The sequence below is a fragment of the Symphalangus syndactylus genome, chromosome 8 (assembly GCF_028878055.3).
Source record: "Symphalangus syndactylus isolate Jambi chromosome 8, NHGRI_mSymSyn1-v2.1_pri, whole genome shotgun sequence".
NCBI classification, from domain to species: domain Eukaryota; kingdom Metazoa; phylum Chordata; class Mammalia; order Primates; family Hylobatidae; genus Symphalangus; species Symphalangus syndactylus.
This window is the reverse complement of record NC_072430.2, coordinates 47,691,791-47,715,634: the sequence shown is the minus strand read 5'-3', so window position 1 is coordinate 47,715,634 and position 23,844 is coordinate 47,691,791. Positions and strand designations below refer to the sequence as shown.

The following is a 23,844-nucleotide window of genomic DNA, read 5'->3' as shown; positions in this document are numbered from 1 at the left end:
CTTGGGATTGCACCAGGGATTCTGAATCTGGACTCCAAGAATGGACCTCAGGGGTTTGTGAGCCTCTGAAAGCACCTTAAGCTGCGTGAGAGTTTATGTGTGCTTTTTTCCTGAGGAAAGAGTCCATAGCTTTTAATAGGGTCTCAGCAGGTGTGCGAGCACTCTTCCCTACATCCCCCAGAAAAGGTTAAGAACCATTGCCTCAAGGACAGAGTATGTAGCTTTATTTTTTAAAAATTATCATTATTTGAGACGGAATCTTGCTGTGTTGCCCAGGCTGGAGTGCAGTGGTGCGATCTCTGCTCACTGCAACCTCCACCTCCTGGGTTTAAGTGATTCTCCTGCCTCAGCCTCCCTAATAGCTGGGATTACAGGTGCATGCCACCACACCTGGCTAATTTTTGTATTTTTGGTAGAGACGGGCTTTCACCATGTTGGCCAGGCTGATTTCAGAGACTTGCCTGCCTCAGCCTCCCAAAGTGCTGGGATTACAGGCATGAACTACTGCACCCGGCCCAGAGTTGGTAGCTTTATAAGCAGGCAGAGTTAAGTAATTGCATTCTAGAATCAAGAATCTAGGGAAGGGCCCGGCGTGGTGGCTCACTCCTGTAATCCCAGCACTTTGGGAGGCCAAAGCAGGTGGATGATTTGAGCTCAGGAGTTTGAGACCAGCCTGGGCAACATGGTGAAACCTGATCTCTCCAAAAAGTACAAAAAATTAGCTGGTCATGGTTGTGTGCGCCTGTAGTACCAGCTACTTGGGAGGCTGAGGCAGGAGAATCACTTGAACCCAGGAGGCAGGGTTGCAGTGAGCTGAGATGGCGCCAGCTTGAGTGACAGTGAGACCTCATCTAAAACAAACAAACAAACAAACAAACAGAAAACAGAAAACAGAATCTCAAAAGGGATTCTTAACAAGAAGTTGAGGTAGGGGGGCTGTATGCAAAGTTTTGTGTGAATCTGCCTTCTGAGAATGGGATACAGATTTCATTAGATCCCCAGAGAGTTCATAACTGCCTGATTTAATAATCACAGATACAGAGAATTAATGATGTTAAAGTATTAGTGTCATCTGAGAAGGTAGATATTTTTAATAGTGATTCTTTTTCAAAATGTAAATACATTTATTCATTGAAGAAAACTTGAAAAAAATCTTCTGGAAATCTTCCAAAAATCACCTATAATCCCAACACCCAGAAATAATAACTGTTTTTTCTTAAAAAAAAGATTTCTCCAGTGTGTCTGATGTCTGTCTGTCTCTCTCATTCTCTCTTTCTCTGTGTGTGTATGTGCATATACACACAAACCTAGAATCATACTAAATTTAACGTGATTTTTATCTATGTAATATCTATTTTATGAGCACTGTCTCCTGTTGTTAGTTTTCTAAAACAGTGTTTTTCAAACTTTATTTAGTAATGGAACCCTTATTTTTAAACCAAATCTCGCACAGAAGTGTAAAATATAAAAGAGATAAAAGGTGAGACGTTCTAGTTAAAGCACGGGAAGAGAAGAAACACAATTTGAAAGCTACTGCACTACAAATATGAATTTTAATGGCTATATGGTATTCCATCATATGGATGTATAGGGTGACCAGATTTAGCAAGTGAAAATACAAGACATTCAGGTAAATTAGAGCTTCAGATAAAAATGAATAAATTTTTAGTATAACTATATCCCAATTTGAATTTAGATAAACAAATACTATAAAAAAGAATACATTTTTAGAATATGTGTATCTTATAGCAATATTTGAGACATACCAAAAAAATTATTTGTTGCTTATCTGAAATTTTAATTTGACTGGGTATCCTGTATTTTACATGGCAACCTTGTGATATGCCATAATTTAACCACTCTCCCATTATTGGACATTTAGATTATTTCCAATATCTTACTATTATAAAAAATATTAAGCATGTATCTTTGTACCTACATCTTCATTACTTATTATTTTATAACACCCTAGAATCAAAATTGCTAGACCAGAGGTTGTGGACATTTTAAAGGCTTCTGATGCATTTGCCAAGTTGTTTTCTACAAAGAAATATACCTTCCACAGCTGTGTGTGAGGGCGCCCTGACCCATCATTGGTGGTTCACATTTGCTCGTCATTCTGCCCCAGGAAGGTGCTGAGCCTTCAGATGGGGTCCAAGATAGCTAAAATGGGTGGGGCCTGAAGGTGCTAAAGAACCCAAAGGGAGGGGCTGGTTTGCCCAACAGTATCTGGGGCTTGGGGTCAGGGATCAGAGCTGATAAGAAATAGGGTAGAGATGGCAGAGGCTTCACCCAGGCAAAGTCAGCTCCAACCATGTGTTGCAGAGACCATCCTTTCTCCATTACAGTAGCAGTAAGCTGTACACTAGGCCCGTGTAATGCGTTATATTTAGTAAGCAGACTTACTTACCATAAAGACAGCCATTCCAAGGAGGGGAGAGGCTACAGAGGAAAAAGTCTAAAAAGATTTTCTCCCACTTAAAAAATAACAATTACATAAACATAGTAACAACCGAAAGGATGGAAAATCACCCATAATCTTCCCATCCTAACAAATCACAGTTTTTAGTTTTCAGTATACCCTTCTTGTCAAGGTCCGTAATTTTTACATAACTGCAATCACAGAGTGTATACAATTTTATCCTGCCCTTTCCTCCCTTTATTGTGCAAGCATTTTTCTGTACTGCTACAGAGCTTTCATAGCTAATATTATTATTTTTTCTTGATTTCAGAGGTATAATTATTCAGCAAGATAAATGAGAACATCCAGATAAACAAAAATGGGATCAAAATGCACATATTAATTTGTAGCTAATTTTTTCCCATTTAACTGTGTCTAGTGAACATCTTTCCATGTTAAAAAATGTTGATTTCTGCATCATTTTTATAATTGCAATATGTTCTATTTAAGGAGTCTTCCATCACTTTTTTTCCAGGCTGTTTTTGGGGGTGGGGTGAGGGATCAGCTCACGTTTAATGATGACATTTTAAAATTGTACAAGTATTTTCACATTTGCCCACTACAAATTTAGCCTCTTAAAATGACAGGAAAACACCAATCAATCGCAGGTGGAATAAGTTTACCCCTTCAGTTCCGATTTGCAATACCCAATATTCTTTTGAAATATGAAACAGACTGGTAAAGGCCAACAGCAAATTTCTGCCCTCTTGACAGAATTGGAGAGTTCAGTCCAGGTTCTATTATGGTTTAATTTTATAAATGAAGAGATGGAGATGCAGAAAATTTAAATAACTTCTAATAGATCACATGTTAATGAGTGAGAAAATGTAGGCCTTTTAATTCCATTTGTGGTTTTTTCTTTTATATTATTGCAGTAAGAACACATAACATGAGACCTACCTTCTTAGCAAATTTTGAAGTGTACGATCCATTATGATTGACTACAGGTACGATGTTGTACAGCAGACTCTAGAGCTCATTCATTTTGCTTGGCTGAAACTTCACACCTGTTGATTAGTAATTCCCCATTTCCTTTACACCTCCCCCAGTAGCCCCTGGCAACCATGAATCTGACATTTTGATGTCTATGAATTTGACATCATCGTATTTTCGATACTTTATATAAGTGGAATCATGCAGTATTTGTCTTTCTGGGACTGGCTTATTTCACTTGGCATAATGTCCACAAGGTTCATCTGTGTTGTTGCAAATGGCGGGATTTCCTTCTTTCTCAAGGCTGAATAGTTCATTGTATGCATCTACCACATTTTCTTTATCTGTTCATCTGTCATGGACATTTGGGTTGTTCCCACATCTTGGTTATTGTGAATAATGCCGCACTGAATAAAGGAGTGCTAATATCCCTTCAAAGTCTTGATTTCAATTCTTTTGGATAAATACCCAGAGTGGGCTTGCTGGATGTTATGGAAGTTCTATTGTTAATTTTTTTAAGAGCTTCCATACTGTTTTCTGTAGCAGCTGCGCCATTTCACATTCCCACCAACAGCATGCAGGAGTTCCAATTTCTCCACATCCTCACCAACACTTGTCTTTTTTTTTTTTTTTATAATAACCATCCTGACAAGTATCTTTTTTTTTTTTTGAGAGAGAGTCTCACTCTATTGCCCAGGCTGGAGTGGTGTGATCTCGGCTCACTGAAACCTCTACCTCCCCGGTTCAAGTGATTCTCCTGCCTCAGCCTCCCAAGTAGCTGTGATTACAGACATGCGCCACCATACCTGGCTAATTTTGTATTTTTTGTAGAGATGAGGTTTCACTGTGTTGGATAGGCTGGTCTCGAACTCCTGACCTCAGGTGATCCACCTGTCTTGGTCTCCTAAAGTGTTGGGATTATAGATGTGAGCCACTGCGCCCAGCCCTGACAAGTATTTTATTGTGGTTTTGATATGCATTTCCTGATGATTAGTGATATTGAGCATTTTTTCATATACCTGTTAGCTGTTTGTATATATTCTTTGGAGAAATGTCTATTCAAATTCTGACCCCAATTTTTAAATCAGGTTACTAGTTTTTTGTTTTTGTTTTTTTTACTGTTGAGTTGTAGGAGTTCCTTATATTTTTTGGAAATTAACCTCTTATAAGAAATATGACTTGCAAATATTTTCTTTCAGTCTTTTCACTCTGTTGATTGTGTACTTTGCTGTGCAGAAGCTTTTTTAGTTAGATTTAATCCGGCTTTGTTTATTTTTGTTTTTGTTGCCTGTGTTTTTGATGTCATGTCCATGAAATCATTGCAAGACCAATGGCATGAAGATTTTCCCCTATGTTTTCTTCTAGGATTTTTACAATTTCCAGTCTTATATTTGTCTTTAATCCATTTTGAGTTGATTTTTGTGTATGGCATAAGATAAGGGTCCAGTTCCATTCTTTTGCATGTGGATATCATGTTTTCCCAGCACTATTTGTAGAAGACTATCCTTTCATCATTGCGTATTCTTGGCACCCTTCTCGAACATCAGTTGACCATATATGGATGGGTTTATTGGGGTATCTATTCTGTTGCAGTGGTCTCTTTGTGTCTATGCCAATTCCATACTGTCGTTTGATGATTGTAGCTGTGTAATATATTTTGAAATCAGGAAGTGTGACGCCTCCAGCTTTGTTTTTCCTTTTCAAAATTAATTTGGCTGTTTGTTGTTATATAATAACTTACTGAGCCAATTCCCTACGGTTGGAACTAGGGATTTTTTTCCACAATCTTTTGCTATTATAAGTGAAACCAAATTTTAATTGTTTCCTTGGGAAAAACCCCTAAAATTGAATCACATGTACACTTTTTTACTTTTGATCATACTGTTAAATTTATCTCTAAAAGATTTATACCAGTTTATACTCCCACTAATAATGTATTAAACAGTACCTAGTTCCCCACAGCCTATATCAAACATTGTAAATCGTTGCTAAATATTCTATTCAGTTGAGAAAACATAATTTATTTACTCTTCTTCCTGCTGTTAACATTTAGATTATTTTCAAATTTTTTTATTTATTTATTTTTTTTATTATTATACTTTAGGTTTTAGGGTACATGTGCACAATGTGCCGGTTTGTTACAAAACAACATGGCACATGGATACATATTTTCAAATTTTCATTCTTACAAAACCATCATGAACATCTTTCTGCCTAATATTTGTCTATAAGTTGAATCATGATTAAAATAGGAATCCTGGGTGAGAGGGCATATTTACCCTTGTCACTTACACTTTCCAAAGGTTAAACTGAAATCTTCTGGGTAGATGGGAGATTTGGGGCACCCTGCCATGTCTAGGGGAAGGTAATGGACAGAATGAAATAGAAGAGGCCATGTGCCAAAGGATAAAGCAATAGAAATGTACTGCCAGACTGTTTTCCAAAAGGGTACTAATTTAATAACCATTCCGGTGGCTTAAAAACAATTTAATGCAGTATTCAAAGATATTAGGTAAGGAAGAAAAGCACTATCCACCATTAACCTGCAATAATGTCATTCCTCACAGACGACCTTCAACCTCAATAAAACACACATCTCTGTCCCTCTCGGACCCAAAGCTAGCATGCGCATCTGCCTAGCTCATGCACTTGGCAGGAACTACCTGTGGAACTCACAGGATAGCTCGTCTCTTGGGGCTCCTCTGTTCTAGAATCCTTTGTATTTTTATCTCCTGTCCAAAGCTCGAGATCCCCAAGGGAGCAAGTCCCATTTTAGTGACACCTAATCAAAGCTGCTGATACTCCTTCAGCTCCTGTGGAGCCTAGGTCTCTGGGGCACAATGAACACACTTTTTCACATGACAAACATACCTCGAGCAGCTACTGTGTGCCAAGCAAAGCTACAGATCACAAAGAAGCTCTCAGCTCTTCAGCAGCCTTGTCCAGAGACCTAGTCCTCACTGTTTGAGCATTTGCTCCATGATCTGCAATAAGTATGTATTGAAAAATGATAGGATGAGTGGATATTGTTCTGGCTCATTTGATATTTGAGGTGGAAGAAGACTCAGAGATCATCTTGCTGAACCCCCTCCTTTCATACAGTCATTTAGTGATGGCCTCCCATGATCCGATGTGCTTGACACCCCGAGGCAGTACCATTACCTCCTTTCCGCAGTTATGGAAACTGCTTCACTCAGAGGTTAACTTGTCTGCTGCTGTGGAGTGGCTGTGGTCTAGCTGGAGGAACTTGACTGACATCCCTTGTCAGCTCTCTTTGCCCTGCCTGCCCCCTTCAACTAAGTTACTAAGTTAAGCACTCAACATCAGGCACTTTAGAAAATATGTTTTTTAATGGTCAAGATGGAAAAGGAAATGGCACCAATTGCCCATGTGCCTAAGTGCCTAAGTACCAGCCTCCTGGGAGTGTTCTGTGGTTGATGTCTGCAGTACAGGTCAGGAAAGGCTTGGCTTCTCGGCCCTCACCCCCAGCCCCACCCTGTTTTCAATTGTTAGACTTGTGCTTTGGGGAGAAATTAGGCAAAGTCAAGTTGGGTTGCCAACCATCACACGAATGATGAATTCACCTGCAAAAGCACCTCCCACCCCAATTCTGCAGTTCAGCCTCCACGTCCTGCTCCCCTCCCTCCTCTACTTTCCTCTCCTTCCTGTGCATCAGGACTAAGCTACTCCGGACGGTACCTCGGCCCTCAGATGTTACAGCTGAGGAGGGGCTTACTTTTCATCAATGTATTTATCCCTGAGTTTCACTCTGAGGATGATGATGGTAATGATGACAGTAATTAGCTCAATCCTTTTATCTTAGGTAGAGAATTAAGGTTCACCTGTTTCTTAAAAATTTTATTATAAAAAATAAATCCTTATTTATATTTAAAAAACCTGACGTGTATGAAGGAAAAGGTAAAAGTCTTCAGTTTTCTATCTCACCCCTATACCATTTTCCAGAGGTGACCCCTGTAGAGCGGTTTCCTGTGTATTCTTTCAGGTATACCTATGCATTTACACATGCATATGTTTATAAACTATCTATATAAAATGAATCACACTGTATATAATTATTTCTTCTAACACTCCTTTAGAATTCTAGTATAAGGATAAACTATAATCAGTTGTCTACTGATAGATATGTATTTCCACCATTTTTATTAAAAATAATGCAGTCATAAATATATTTGTACATTTCACATATTTACATGAGTTTAATTGTAGGGTTAATGCCTAGAAATATAAGGTGATCATATAATCTATTGCCTAAACCAGGACAAGTGCTCATTCAGAAGGACTCCAGAGAGCATAGGAATGTACACTGTAATTGTCTCAGGAAATCAAGTGTATTTTTACCTAGAAATGAAACTTCTGCTAAGTCAAAGAGTAATATTTTTAAACGCTGATGTTGACAAATAGCCTTCTGTCATGGTTATACCAAATTCACCAATGTATAAAACCTTCTATTTCTTCAAACTGTCAAAATACCAAACATTAATAATTATTCTTGAACTTTGCAAGATGAATTAGCAAGACATTATGTCTCATTTTAGTTTTTTACTTTCGTTTTCTGTATTTTTTTATTACTGGTGGAATCAACCAGATAGATCTTGCTTTAATTTGCATTTTTATTTAGTCATTAATGAAGTTGAACATCTTTTCATTTATTAATGGCTATTTGCATTTTATTTTTGTTTTCTTTTTCCTTTTTTAACATGTACTTATGTTTATTATAAAAGGATATAACTCAGGAAAAGCTAGATGGAAGAAATGCATAAGGCATATGCCAATAGTGTGCCGCCCATATGGGGAAAGGGGCACAAAGCTTTCATGACCTCTTGAGATGTGCCACCTACCTTTCTTTCTTTCTTTCTTTCTTTCTTTCTTTCTTTCTTTCTTTCTTTCTTTCCTTTCTTTCTTTCTTTTCTTTCTTTCTTTCTTTCTTTCTTTCTTTCTTTCTTTCTTTCTTTCCTTTCTTTCCTTTCTTTCCTTTCTTTCCTTTCTTTCTTTCTTTTCTTTCTTTCTTTCTTTCTTTCTTTCTTTCTTTCTTTCTTTCTTTCTTTCTTTCTTTTCTTTTTTTTTGAGACAGGGTCTGACTCTGTCACCCAAGCTGGAGTGCAGTGGTATGATCATAGCTCATTGCAGCTTTGAGCTCCTGGGCTCCAGTGATCCTCTGGCTTCAATCTCCTGAGTAGCTGGGACTACAGCACGCACCATCATACCTGGATTATTTTTATTATTTTTTTGCGTGTTTGTAGAGATGAGGTCTTGCTATGTTGCCCAGACTGGTCTTGAACTCCTGGCCTCAAGTGATCCTCCTGCCTTGGTCTCCCAAAGTGCTGGGATTATGGGCATGAGCCACTACCCAGCCACACATTTCATTTTTCTATGAACTTCTTCATATCCTTTAAGCTTATATTCCTTTTTAAGTATTGGTTCATTTCTTATTGATTAATAAGAGCTCTTTGTGTATTACAGAAGTTAGTTCTTTGCCATATTTTTATTTAATGTTTTTTCCCAATGTGATGTTTGTATTTTAACTTTATGACATTTTTGACATATAAAAATGTTAAGTCTTTGTATAGTGTTTTCTTTTATGACATACCAGCTTTATGGCCAAGATTGAAAATAAATGAAAAGTGACCAATTTTTTTCTTTATACTTTTAAGTTTCTCTTTCAATTTAAATATTCGAGCTACCTGAAATTTATTTTGGTTGAAGAAATTAATCCAGCTTTATTGATTTCCACATTGCCTAGTCACTTTTCCTAACGTCATTCACTGAATGGCATAGCTCTCCCTCCCCACTGCCAGTTGAAGTACAAATGTATCTGATGTCAATCCTCCACATGTATTTGGGTCTATTTCTGATCTCTCCTCTATTGATCTGTTTCTAGTAAGACATACTATAAGACTACAGGTACTACTAGTATAGTAGTATTCTTCTACATACTACTATATAGGATATAGATCTATATCCTATAGATATAGGATACTATTATATGAATAGCATCTGTAGTCTTATGGTATATCTTTAAATCTGGTAGGTAGTTTTTTTTTTTGTTTTTTTTTTGTTTTTTTTTTTTTCAGATTTTCCCTGATTGTTCTCTCATGTTTAAACTCTTCCAGCTGAATCTCCCTTCCCCCAACACAGCTGTTATTTGATCAGAGTTGCATTAAATTCATAGATTAAGTCAAGGAGAATGTATGTCTTTACATCACTGAATCTTTTTCAAGCATGAGCTGTGTCTTCCCTTTAAGGTCTGTTTAACTACAAGGTGGTTGGCCATAAAGGGAAACATGGACAAATATACCTGATCAGTGGTTTATTTCTATCACATTACAATACATGAAACTGTGTTGTTTTTACTAACAATGTGTGGTTCAGTGTACTGTGCAAAATTGCAATAAATGCCACATTTCCATTGATCCCTGCACATGCATCTAAAATGTGCTATGATCGGAACATTTGTGTCTCTGTTTTCTAATGGAATAAAACTGCCTTTATGACATCCCAGAAGTAATCAAAAGGGTTTTTTCTGTCTTAAAAAAAATTAGGGCTGGGTGCGGTGGCTCACACCTGTAACCTCAAGACTTTGGGAGGCTGAGGCAGGAGGATCACTTGAGCCCAGGAGGTTGAGGCTGCGGTGAGCTATGATGGCACCACTGCACTCCAGCCTGGGTGACAGAATGAGACCCCAGCTCAATAAATAAATAAAATTTTAAAAAATAGTATTATCCCTGTTTCCAAAATTTATGGCTACTTTGTGCCTTGATAAAATGCGGGCTACAGGGGTAGAGGCAGTCCAGGGGCATGGTCCTGTTGAGCGGACAGGTCACACCTGCTCCAGCAGTGGTCCTGTCTTTGTGCTGCTGTAACAGAATATCATAGACAGGGTGGTTTATAAACAACAGAAATTGATTTCTCACAGTTTCAGAGGCTGGAAACCCAAGATTAAGGCACTAGCACGTTTGGTGTCTGATGAGGGCTGCTCTCTCTGTTTCCAAGATGGTACCTTGTTGCTGTGTATTCCAGAGGGGACAAATGCTGTGTCCTCGTATGGCAGAAGGTGAAAGGGCGTAAAGGTGTGAACTCTCTCCGAAGCCTCTTTTATAAACGCATTAATCCACTCATGAGGGCGGAGCCTTTCTGATTTAATCACTTCCCAAAAGACCTTACTTCTTAATACCACCACAATGGGGATTAAGTTTCAACAGGAATTTTGGAGGGGACATATTCAAACCACAGCAGAGCCTCAAAGAAAGTCACACGAGAGGCAGGCTGATCTTTCCCAAGTTCTCCTTTCCCTCTCCCTTTTCCTTACGTTTAATCTGATTCAAAAAATCTGCCTTTGTCATGCCCTGTCCTATTGGTGGACATTATTGTGAGAGTATAGCCTAACCGATTAATTACTAGTCACAAACCACAGGTATTGTGTTTCTAAATTTGACCCACAGTGCCAATAGTGTGCCGCATCAGCCACTACTCTGTTTTTGGCTCTCTCTTCTGAAAAGTGTTATAAACCGAGATGCCCAGCTGGCAACCAAAGCCTTGCTGAGTTCTAATGTGTTGAATTGGATCCTGGCCCCGCTGGTCCCGACCTCAGTTGGTGGGGCAGAAGGCTGTCACCATCTTTGCAATAGACACACTGTAAGTGTTCTATGTGTTATATGGCCCATTATCGCTTTTTTTTCCCCCTTAATATGTTGGAGCAGGAGTGGTGGCTTACACCTATAATCCCGGCACTTTGGGAGGCCAAGGCAGGAGGATGGCTTAAGGCCAGGAATTTGAGACCCGCCTAGGGTAACATAGCAAGATCCTGTTTCTAAAAAAAAAAAAAAAAATCTATCTATCTATATAATATATATAGTCCCAGCTACTCGGGAGACTGAGGTGGGAGGATCACTTGAGCCTAGGAGTTTGAGACTGCAGTGAGCTAGAATCATGCCACTGCACTCTAGGCTAGGCAACAGAGCAAGACCCTATCTCTAAAAAAAATTTTTTTTTAATTAAAGTGTGATCAGTCAGTGTTCGATAGATACTGATTGTGAAATACCTGAAGTGCAATGATGGCATGCAGACCTTGACGCTTTACGCTTGTGACTACAGCAGAAGTGGCGCCGACCTGAACCCCATGTTAGCCAGAGGGTGTTTCTTGGGGCCTCAGTTGCTTTGAGGTTGTCCTGTCTCAGCAATTCATCCTGCTCATGTCCTTTTCCTCAGCCACAGAGCAGGACCAGATTGTTTGGGGGACTGGTACCCTGAGCAAGAACGACTTTGTCTCCCATTAGGTGTGACTGCTACTGAGGGTCATCAGGACCTTGAGGGTGTCGCTGGCTGAGAGGACCCAGGAAATCTGGTGGTGTGCTGATTTGGTCTAAGTATACAAACTCTTGTATTTTTCTGTTTTTCCATGTTCTTTTGAGCCATAGTCAAGAAGCACATATCCAGGCCAAGAACTGGCAGCACTGGGCAAGTCCCTATCTGAGCCACGAGCTGATGCCCTGAAGCCAAGGAAGGAAGCGACCTCCAGCCTGAGCTTGTCAGGACCCAGCTGTGTGCCGGGCACCAGAGGCCAGCCTGCTTTGGAGCTGAGGACTCAGAATTGGCAAGGGGGGATGCCAAGGACATCTGAGTCACAAGCTGGTCTGAAGGCACACAGAGAAGGCTTTGTGCTTAGGCTCTGTGGCCAGACAGCCTCAATTTTGGTCCCGGCTAAGCCACTCAGCAGCTATGTGACCTTGGGCATATTATTGTACCTCTCTAGGCCTCAGTTTCCACCTCTGTAAAATAAGGATAAGAGGAGCATTTGGAGATAGAAATAAGCCTTTGGCACAGCACCCAGTGCACAGTAGACCCTCAATGAGCCATCAGTATCAGCTCATTCCTGTTGAAGATGCCCAGTCTTCTCCCCATACCCTGGGCTACAGCAGCTGTGGCTGGAAGGATCAGGCAGGGCTTTCGTACCCTTCACAGACCCAGGGATGCTCAATTTGCACTGGTGAAACTGATAATCAGATGCAAGCTGAGCATCACATATCTCTGGCATGAACCAGCCTCACACTCCCTCCATCCTCAGATGGCCTCTGGGCTGGGCAAAGGGTGGGAAATGGAGACCTGGGGAGCCTGGTGGACCTGGAGGGGACCCTCGGGTCTGAGCAGAGACTGCCTGGAATGGCGGGCCTGATGCCTTGGCCCAGCCTTAGGTAGAGGACCCTGGTTGGCTCAGATCACTAGGGAATAAGCAATGGGCCTCCCTCCACTTTCTCCTCTTGGTGAGATCACTGGAACCACAAGCACTCATAAGGCCACAGGAACTCTTTCTCAGTGAAACCACTAGTGTTGGAAAGCTGTGCAGTCATCAGTACCCCTGGAGGAGTCATATTAGGATGTGTTGGGAAATCTAACTGGAGGCCTTGGGTGGGTCTCCCCAGGCAGCTCCTATCTCGTGTTCTGGATATGTAATTAAACTAGGGCCTCCCAGGCCTGTGGGACAGAAATGTTGCAAGGTAGTGGATTTCCATAGTAACCATGGTGGCTCTAGCTGAGTTTCAGTTGGCTCTGCTGATGTGAAGTTCCTGGTCGATACAAATAGAGGCCGAAAACCAGACTCACGGTTAGCCTTCCTGGAAACGGGGTCAGAGGAGACAGCCTTTAAGGTCCCTCATAGTTCCAAGATCCTATGATTTCCCCAGCCCATGATCAGCCCCTCACCATCATGAGTTTGTACAAAGCAGCGGCTCTCAACTTGGTAGCACATTGGAACTGCCTGGAGAGCTCTAAAAATATCTGATGCTTTTGTCCCACCTCCAGAGATTCTGGTTTAGTTGGTCTTGGGTATGGCCTGGACATCAGGCTTTTTGCCATCTTCCCACGTGGCCAAGGTTGAGAACTACTGATAAAAAGGCAGACAACGTAATATTATAATAATAGTTAATAATAATTTGTTAGTTAATAATAATAATCACAATTTATGTGCCAGGCACTGTGCAAAGCACATTATATACATTGCATTCTTGATAATTTCCATTTTCCAGATGAAGAAGAAACATGTTCAGAAAGGGTAAGTGACTTTCCAAGGCCAGAGAGCAGTAAGAACTGCCATTCTATACCAGGGCCATGAGAGTTCAAAGCCCTGGCCAGTCACTTCTATAATTGCCACTTTTGAGGCAATGTGCAGCAGAAGATGGGGATATGTCTGGAGCAGACTCCTGAGGGACCCTTGATACTCCACTCAGGCCTCCCCTGTACCCAACCTGAGGTTCCTAGCCCTGTGCAGCCTGCAGCACCTTGTCTGGTTGGATGAGACCACTGGCAGCCCAGTGGGGTTGGCTACTTCCTGAGGCAGGCTCAGGGAGGCCCTGTGGAACCCTCCTTTTCATTTGGAAGAGCTGGAACCTGAGACCTTGAGCTCAGAGATGTTGAATTATGTGCTTAGCTTCCCAGCTCTCATAATGAATGGCAGTCTTTCAACTTGGGACAGAGAATCAGGTAAGATTTTACTCCCAGGGGAGTGGGGAGTGGTTGGAAATCACATTTTATTCACCAGGTGTTTTTGGTTTATAGCAGACTGAGGAAAAAAGTCAGGGGCCATCCATAAAATAGGGCCAGAGCCTTTTTACTTGCAGTTTCATTGAAATTTAGTGAAAGGTAAACCCAGCAGGTACCTGTTTTACTGGCAGTAAAAGAAAATTGGGCAATAATTATTTAAAATGAGTCAGAGCTGTTTAAATCTAAAATTTAGGGGTATGTGTATGTTTTAAAAGAAAGTTTACAAGGCTTGGAGATTTGGACTGAACTGTTTTTGATGAAAATGACATGGAAAATATTTTCCTTTCTTATTTTAAACCTTCTCTTTGCTGTTTGTTTCCTAAATTTAGCAGGAAGCAATAAGCAAATCTAGCTGGAAAAAAAACTGAAGCAAGTTAGGGTAGTTTCAAGGTCTAATCGAAATGATAGACTGAAAATAAAGCTGTCCAAGGTGAGACAGTAATTCTTCCCATTTTATAGAAAAAAGTCATTATGTCAGCTTAAACCATTTCAGATGTGATTGACCTATTGGACACAGAAGTGCTGGATTTGGCAGTCCCTAAAAGTACAAAGACTGGGGAGGGAGGCAACTGTCTAAACATCAGCCAAGAACTCTCAGCAGGAGGCTGGAAGGATGTGGGAGGCTCCTCAGCCTGTCACTCACCATCTCTCCAACCTTCCTTCCTCACCATGGCAACACCAGGGCTTCTGGAGCCATGGTCCAGATGGAACCCCCAGTCTCAAAGCCTGAACACAGCCCTGCCTGCTGGGGAAGGCTGGGAATGCCCCACCCAACTCTAGACTTAAGCCACTGGCCAAATGCCAAAGACGGGCCTGATATTTTGGAATGGAGCATTGCCACCAGTGACTGTCATTGTTGTCAGTGACTCGCTTGTTGGGTTTTGGGTTTGATTTTGTTTTTTACTTGTGGAGAATGATTTTCTGTTTATTGGAAGAACTGCAGGACTGATATCTCTGAACTTTTGGTCACTAGAGAAGAACACCCAACTCAAATCAGTTTTTTTTTTAAAAATATGTAGGTAGGTAGGGAGATAGATACTTTACATCTCTTGGTTCTGATTGTTTCTTCTTGGTTCATTTTTCAGACAAGGTTTCTCCATGTGATGGACAAGAAGATTCTCATTTTGCACGCTTGGCAGTGCTGGCAAAAAAAAAAAAAAAAAAAAAGTTCATTGTATAGAAAAGTCTCATGGAAGATTCTGACTGGCCCAGATCAAATCAAATGACTATTCCTGAACCAATCACTGTGTCTAGAGGTGCAGTAATGAGATTGGCCTAGCCAGGGTCTTGTGCTCACCCTTGTGGTGGTGCTTGGGGTGTTGGTGGGACAGGGGACAGTGAATGAAAGTCCTGCCAGGAGCCTATGAGTGGGGAAGAAGATCTCCAAGACAGGCAAAAACTACCATACGCCAGCTTGGTCCACCTCAGTCTCAAGTGTTGTATTTGGCCAAGGGTGCAGGGATGGTGGGAAAAGGAGGAAGGAGAGGCTTGAGATTATACATGTATTCAGTAGCTATTGTTTTTGAGTGCCTACAATCACCAAGGTTCTGCTCTGGGCTTTGGGATTCAGCATTAGACAAAACAGAAAACCCCTGCCCTGGTGAAGCTTATAATCTTGTGGGGGGAGGTAGCCAAAACCCTAAAATAAATAAGTAAAGCACATATAGACTGTGAGATTGCAATGAGTGCCATAGGAGAAGCAAAACAGTGCAGGAGGGCAGGGAATGAGAGGGTCGGGTTGGGGTCACAGAGTTACATGTGGTGGTTGGGGAAGGCTCACGGAGGAGGTGAGGTTTGAGCAGGGCCCTGCAGGCCCTACACAGAGGAGCCTTCCACAGAAAGAAAGTGTGGCTGGAGCAGAGCGCGTAAGGGGCAACAGTGGAAGCAAGTTCAGCAAGGTGACACCTGCTCAGAGAGCGCCTTAGGCCATTGTGAGCTTGGGGGCTTGTAGTCTGTGAGAGAGAGGGGGGCACTGAAAGTCACATAATGTATCACAGGGTCCGATTTGTTTGCTGTTTTCTCTCCAATTGATTATAGGTCCTTTGGGAGCAGGGACAATATTTAGGTATTCATTCATTTACTCATCTATTCTTGATTCAGCAAACACCTGTTGAGTACCTACTGTGTGCCAGGTGCAGGGAGCCCCATGAGGAAGAGCTCACCATCTAGTGGAAAAGAAAGAGAAGTAAAGCACAGATGTCAGTGTCATGTGACATGTGCCCCTGCCTGACATAAGAATTCCACCAACAACCCAAAATACTCTCACTACCCCCTCCAGAGAGGGCAGCCAAGCCGGTCCCATCTAGTGGCTCCAAGCCCAGGATCTCCAGTCTCTTGAGCTGGTCCAGATATAGCTCCTCATGGTCCTGCAGCCAAGTGCCAAATGATGCGTTTACTCCCTCGCCAATACACTTAGTGAGCAACATGGACGGAATGCAGGCTAGCAGCAGCACAGTTCCCCTTTAGAAGAGGGGAGGAGGGAAACAGCATCCACTGGTCACACGACATCTGCAGACTCCCGCTCCAGTGGGAGTTGGGGTGGGATGAGGTTCTGTGGTCAGTTCTCCAGCTCTGCTCTGAGCTTGGGGTTGGAGGTTTCTTCTTTCTGATCCTCCATGGCCAAGCCTGGCATGGGATGGGGCACGAAAGGGACCAGATGCTTGGATTCCTGTTCTAGGGGTTATGTTGCCTTTTGTTTATTTCCACATTCCCAGCCTCTTACCCAGTGTATGTACATAGTAGGTTTTCACTCAGTATTTGCTGAGTTAATACCAGTGTTGTTAAGTACACTGCCTATGAATACACAGGGCAGACATTGAATCAGGCTATGGAACATGGGAGGGCATCAAAGACGATTTTGTGAATTCATGACTTGGGTGGAACTGCTCATCTCTGCAACAGGGAATGCAGAAGCAGCAGCAGCTTTGGGATAAGTGGGGAATTTGTTTTGAGATGCCAAGTTAGGGGCACCCATGGGACATTCAAAGATCTGAAGTCTCAAGATCAAAGAATGGGACTAAAGGCAAAAGGAGGAGTTCAAGAGCTGGGAGGAAATGATTATGGTCTGGGCATGGGAACTGGGGTTACATATTGGAAGTCGAACAGCTCTGGGTGGTGACCGGGGCGAGGCCAGAGAAAGCTGAGGAGAGAGGAAGTGAAAGCCCTTCAGAGATCATGAAATTGTGGCCATGAGCCACAACCTACCCTTCCTCAGGATCCCCTCCACTTCACTGGCTCAGGGCCAACTGACATTTCAGCTCCAACCCCAAGGAACAGCAGGGTCATCCTGGAAGGAGAGCTAAGGCCTCTGGGCCTACTGTTTCCATGACACCTGTCTCGCAGGTAAAGAGTCAAACCCCAAACCCTGATACCACCTGGAGTGGGGTTGGATCACCCAGAGAGTATGGCTTGTGGAAGGGAACAGCAGACTTTACTTTTCCCAGTAGCATCTTTGAGGATGTGTAACTCAATTTCGAGGCCTTGGGAGGAACCTCTCTAGAGCGCCTGGGCCTGAGCAGACATTCTTCCACAACAGTCTCCATGGCCCTGAGGAAGGCTTGAATGAAGTGGGGAAGGCAGCAGGCTGGGGCAGGGGGAACTATCTCAGAAACCTTACTTCTGCTTCCTGGCACATAGGAGGCGCTCGGTGGAGCTTTGTTGAATGAATGCATGAATGAATGGATGAGTGAATGCAAACATTCATAAACAAATGAATGCATATTTAGGTGATTCAGAAGGGTGCCCCAGTGCCTGGTAGATGGGTGACTGTCAGTCAATGTTCACTGGGCAATGAATGATTGTGGGATGAGGACTCAGAGGTTTCCTGAGCCCACAGAGTGGCCGTAAGTCCTAAATAAACAAACATGGCTATTTCCCACAGCTGACCTGGAGGATAATGAAGTGCACACTCTCCCTTTGGGAACTTCAGCAAATCATCCCTCTGCAGTTTTTCTTTAATTTTAGCTCCTTTGCCATCAACTGGAGGCTCCGTTCCATTTCCCTGACCCAGAGCTAAGAGGGCATCCATTGCTCTCCCAGGTGGGAAGGACAAAAAGAATCACTCTCCCTTTCAGAGTTGGATGGCTTGGATCCTTCTGGCGATCCAGGGCTCATGCCAGAACATTCCTTTTCTCCCTGTCTCCCTCCTTCCTTCCTTCCATCCTTCCATCTTTCCTGAAATGGATTTTGAGCTCACTGGGGGCTCTGCCACATCTGTTCAGTCTCTGGCATGGCACCACCTCAATGTTCCAGCACAGCAGCCACAGCAGTGTTACCATCATGAGCATCTGTGTCTAGCATAGGGTGGGCCCAGTGGACACGAGGACATCTCCCTCACTGTTCTGCCCTCAGGGAACCTCCAACTGGCTCCTAGGACAGGAGGCAACCCTAGAAGGTAGCATCGCTACAGAGTGGCAGCAGTTCTGGAGATCAGAGCTCCCTGGACCCTGGGCATGCCTGTCCAGTGAGGTTGGGGGCCAAGCTCTCAGGGGAACGTAGAGGCCCTGAGCTGCTGGTGACAGTCCCAGTGTCATTCCACACAGTGATCCACTCCCCACAGGTCTAGCTGCCTTGCTGGGACCATCCCTCTAGGACTAGGCCTGTGATAGCGTCCTCATGCAAGGGTTTTGTGAGAGGGCAATTCTCACCCTCCTTTCTGCTTCCTCTGCGGCCACAGCTTCAGCCCAGGGCTGATGGTTGGGTGGAAAGTTGGAGTTGGGATGTACCCACAGTTGATGATGTTTCATGGCACTCTGGAGAATATCCAGCCAGCAGTTTGGTTCAAGTAATGAGATGTCAGGATGCGTGCATCCATCTGTTCATTTCAGATGTGTCTTGCCCCAGTGTCTGTTGCTGGAGACTCTGGGAGCACAGGGTAGGGTGTGGCCATGAAGGAAGGGGATGGGCGATGGCATCTGCCATCCATCACTGCCTAGCACTTAGTGCCTGGGGACCAGTGGATCTTACAGGGGCCATTTTAGGAGCAAGCAAAAGTCCCAGAGGAGATGCATCACTGTCTGAGCACTTGAGTTCTGGTATCTCTGGCATCAGCCTGCAGGGGTTTGCTGTCCTTACAGGTAGTTCTTTATGCAGCAGCTTGTCCAAGCCCTGGTGTTTTACTGATCGGGTGCCTCATATAATGCCTAGCCCAGGGCTAGGCCCAGGTTTCTCCCTAGGAGACTGCCAATCTGCAGGCGCTTGGCAGTGTCCATTCTGGTTTGTAGTCCCCTCAGGACACCTTGCCTTAGAGGTCTGGTGCACTCCAGGACCCACCCTCTCCATATCCCGCAAAGAACATCAGTTAAGAGCATGGGCTTTGGAGTCAGAATGACCAGTTTAAATCCAGACCTTGTGACTTACTAGCTCTGACCCTGGATGCTTTTTAAGAAGCCTCTTGATGGCCGGGCATGGTGGCTCATGCCTGTAATCCCAGCACTTTGGGAGGCCGAGGTGGGCGGATCACTTGAGGTCAGGAGTTCAAGGCCAGCCTAGCCAACACCACGAAACTCTGTCTCTACTAAAACTATGAAAATTCGCTAGGTGTGATGGTACGCGCCTGTAATCTCAGCTACTCGGGAGGCTGAGACAGGAGAATCACTTGAACCCAGGAGGTGGAGGTTGCAGTGAGCCAAGATCTGCACTCCAGCCTGGGTGACAGAATGAGACCCTGTGTCAAAAAAAAAAAAAAAAAAGAAAGAAAGAAATCCTCTTGAGCCTCAGTTTTCTCACCTGTACAATGGGGGAGATAATGGTCTCCTCCTCATAGAGTTGGCATAAGGAACAAATGAGGCCATGTGGCTGGCTCCCACCTGGTGTGTGCTGAGCACTCGCCATGCGATGGGGTCCTCCTGCCTGTGGTCCTCTCTGATGCTGACCTTCATCTCAGGTGACAGGAACTCCCTCGAAAGGCTTTGATGAGAAGGCCTACCTGTCGGCCAAGCAGCTGAAGGCCGGAGAGGACCCCTACAGACAGCACGCCTTCAACCAGCTGGAGAGTGACAAGCTGAGCCCGGACCGGCCCATCCGGGACACCCGCCATTACAGGTACAGCCTCCATCGTTTCGGTGGAGGAAGAAAGGCTGAGAAAAGGCCAACATTGTTTAGTTTGTCTTCTTTTACATGTATCTAAGAAATGAGGATGATTTCCTCAGACTGTGTCCAGTGATTTAGACATTCAAAAACCCTCACCCTCTGTTGCTTGTTTACCTGACCTACTGAGGCCCTGCCAAGACCAAGGAAACCGCTCAGCTGGGGCCAAGGATGCCCCAAGGCACTTCAGTCTGGCGTCCCAGCAAAAGTGACCTGGGAGGGGACCAAAGGAGGTCCATGGGGGTGGGCGAGCCAGGCGCTCTTGGGGCTTTACTGGTGGTGCCTAAAGTGGAGAGAGTCACAGCCCTGCCCACTGCAAACAGTGGGGTGCTGTGCCCCACCCCATTGACCTCCCTTTCCTGCACCACAGCTCCACCTCCTCAGTAAATCCCAGAAATGATTCCTAGTCTTGTTCTTAGTTCTCCCAGTATGGTGAGGTGGGAGAGGCCTTAGACCAGGACCAAGGAAGCCTTCACTCTCGTCCCAGCTCAGTGTGAGTGACCGGCCTTAAGCAAGGCATTAGCCCCTCTCTGGGTCTAGGCCCTTGTGTGTTCTGTCTAGAGCATGAAAGTCACCATCTCCAGCCTTTCCTCTTCCTGCCATCACCTGCAGGAACAGTCTGAGTTCCTGATGCTGAAGCACCACCCTCCCCTCCCCGTGACCTGGCCTTACCCACCTTTCCCCCAGCACTTGATGGTCCCGCAGTCCCAGATTCCTCCCTCCTTCCTTCCTTGCTTTCACACATGCTGTTTCCTCTGCCCAAACGCACCTCCTTTGCCCCACCTACCCTTTGAGCTACTTGTCTCACTTCGAGGACACTTGGCTCACTGTCCTCTCCTCCATGGAAGGCTCCTTCCCAACCCGGGCTAGGTTGGGCCCCTCTTCTGCGCTCTGTGCAGACATCTCACAGAATGGCCAGGGGGCTGTTGGAGCTGACCCATGGCTGTGCCTGCAGCTATGTGCTCAGAGCTAGGCTGGGCCTCCGTCTGGTCCTGGTTTGAGGGTAGCAACAATGACTTGGATCAAGGTTGCTTTTACTTCTGAAGCAGCTACTTCACAGCACAAAGGGTATAGGTGAGGTGAGGGTGCGAGAGGGCCTGGCTCTAGCACTTTCCTTGTCACTCACAGATGCATGCCTGAAGTCCAGGGTGCTTGGTGGCCTGTGCAAGGTGAGATGAACACAGGGCTGGGGGAACCCCAGACCTCGGCCTTGCTGTCCTGTAACGCCAGCACTGTCAGCCTCCAGAAACCACTATGCAGCCAAGTAAGGCAGTACTCCTGCTACATGGCAAGGCCAACACCAGGTCTGCTGGCTGTTTCTGGGCCTCAGAAGTTGTTTCTCACCCAGTCCTGGGCAGCATTCCCTCCTGTCTGCCTGTGCTGCAGAAGAGGTTACATCCACATAGCTCCACTTAGAGACCTTTCACGGGCATCCCTAGCCATGGCTGACCTAGTCCCAGGGTCTGGAGGATCTGCTGGCCCCAATCTGTGAAGTGAGGGCTTGTCCTGGATAATCTCTGTTCACCCCCCAGTTTACCTGACCCTGAACCTTCTCAGGTGCTCACTGAGAAACTTAAAGGGGGAATTGCCCTGGGGGCTATGTACATTTTTAAATGAGACGCTTTAAATCCAGGGTAGTGGTGGGTTGATGAAGTGCCACATGCTGCTGCTGGGCCCTGTCAGAAAGCTGAGGTGGGCCAGGCACGGTGGCTCATGCCTGTAATCCCAGCACTTTGGGAGGCCAAGGCGGGTGGATCATTTGAGGTCAGGAGTTCAAGACCAGCCTGGCCATCATGGTGAAACCCTGTCTCTACTAAAATACAAAAATTAGCTGGGCGTGGTGGTGGGCATCTATAATCTCAGCTACTCGGGAAGCTAAGGCAGGAGAATCTCTTGAACCCAGGAGGCAGAGGTTGCAGTGAGCCAAGATCACGGTACCGTACTCCAGCCTGGGTGCCAGAGTGAGACTCCGTCTCAAAAAAGAAAAAAAAAAGAAAGCCGAGGTGGCTCACGGTGTGTGTGTGTGTGTGTGCACATGTGTAAGGAAGCAAAGGACATGCTGGCTTTGGTGGGCAGGCCATGGTGAGGCCAGTTCGCTGGTAGAAGCTGCTCTTCCTTGCAGCCCTGCAGGCTGTAGTGTCCGCTGGACTCCAAATTGTCAGGTTCATTTCTGGTCCAGCCCTCAATCTAGGGAGCCCCCTCCAGGGGAGCAAAGGGACATAAACCACATAAGACAGGCCGAGGAGGATCACAGAGAAAACTCCACCAGCTCCAAACTCAAAACTCAGGGCTGGAACAAACCCCTTTAGAGACTCCTGGCTCCTGGGAGCCAGATAAACCCCCATGCTGAGTAACATCAATCCCAGAGGCATGCATGCCGAAAGGGTTGGAGGGAGCCAGTGGGGAGGTCAAGTTCACCCTTCAGATGGGGTGTGGGGGGGTTTGCCCCCTTCAGGGAGACGTCACTGTCCTGGTTCCCTCCTTCCTGGGCACCAGATGGTTGGGGGATCAGGACAGAGGACTGGGGCCCTGGAGGTCAGCACTGGGAGGGTGCACACTTAGGAGGTATCTGCTGCTCCCAGCACACCCCAGCTCAGCTGGCCAAGCTCACTCCCGCCCCCCACAGTGCGTAGGCCCTTGAACAGCATGGTTTCTCAAGGAATAGAAGGCAAATTTCCCTCCGCCACCACTACCCTACACCTCCTCTCAAGGAGAATTATTTCACAGCCTCTCAAGATTTCCCCCAGGGGGGTCCCAGGCTAGTGGGACTCCTGCCTGTCTGACCCAGTCTGCTCTGCAGGGCAGGAAACGGGCCTGGGAATTCGGGCTGTAAGCTGCTGTCAGTAGAATGAATGCCATAATGAAAAAATGGTCACTGCTAGAATAGTCAGAGAGCAATTGTAATAAAGAAGATTGCTATGAAAACCAGCAACGGAGGCCACCTTCCAGCACCCCAGGAGCGCAAATAAATGCATGCGCAGAAACAACAGGGATGAAGTCTGGCAGGAATGAATTGTTTTCACTCCCTTTCTAGAGGAGAGGGAGCAGTAGGCCAGAAAATGTGGTGTCTGTGGATGGAGGGAGTGACGGGATAGGCCTTTGGTGTCTTATCAGAGGCTTGTTTCCTCCAGGGGACCCAGGACCCTGGGAGGAGCGAGACTGCTCCCCAGCTTGTTGTCTGCAGCAGGGCTGTCAGTGTTGGGCAGTGAGAAGGAGGAATTCCCTGGCAGCCAGGGTAGGGGTGATTCCTCTGCAGATGCTACCAAATGTCCTGAGCTGGGAGGAGAGAAGGAAGAAGCTCCAGGGTATCAGGACAAACAAAGAGGTAGCTTTCCCTCTCGCATATACCCCCCACCATATGACAGAGTGTGGTCAGGGCTGTATCCTGGGGCCTGGTGCAGTACCTGTACATACTAGGGAGCCCCCTCTGGGGGCTCTGAGATATCTGGTAAAGAGCCCCTGGGCCTTGGAATGTCTCCCAACCTGCTGCTTCCCTCCCAGGACCCCAGGATGGGTGGCATCTGGGCTCTGGGCCAGTGTGGGATGCAACATGGAGGTGGAGGCGCAGGGCCTCTGGCCTGGCTGTGGGTGTGCCTTCTCTGCCTCGCAGAAGTATTCTCAGGCACAATTGGCTGGACAAAGAAAAACCTTGACCTGCCCTGAGGATGCCCTCATGGCCGGCTCTGACCTCTGTGCTCCCTTCTCAGCTGCCCGTCTGTGTCCTACTCCTCAGACCTGCCAGCCACCAGCGTCATCATCACCTTCCACAATGAGGCCCGTTCCACCCTGCTGCGCACGGTGAAGAGGTA

The 23,844-nt window shown here is 45.2% G+C and overlaps 1 protein-coding gene across 1 annotated transcript in view; it reads left to right on the top strand.

Moving 5' to 3' along the window:
• GALNT16 (polypeptide N-acetylgalactosaminyltransferase 16) overlaps positions 1-23,844 on the top strand; it is a 95,490-nt gene that overhangs the window by 41,749 nt on the left and 29,897 nt on the right. Inside the window, exons 3-4 of the mRNA XM_055289017.2 lie at positions 19,833-19,990; positions 23,743-23,841. Coding sequence (XP_055144992.1) covers positions 19,833-19,990; positions 23,743-23,841 — 257 coding nt within the window. The remainder of the gene's footprint in view (positions 1-19,832; positions 19,991-23,742; positions 23,842-23,844) is intronic.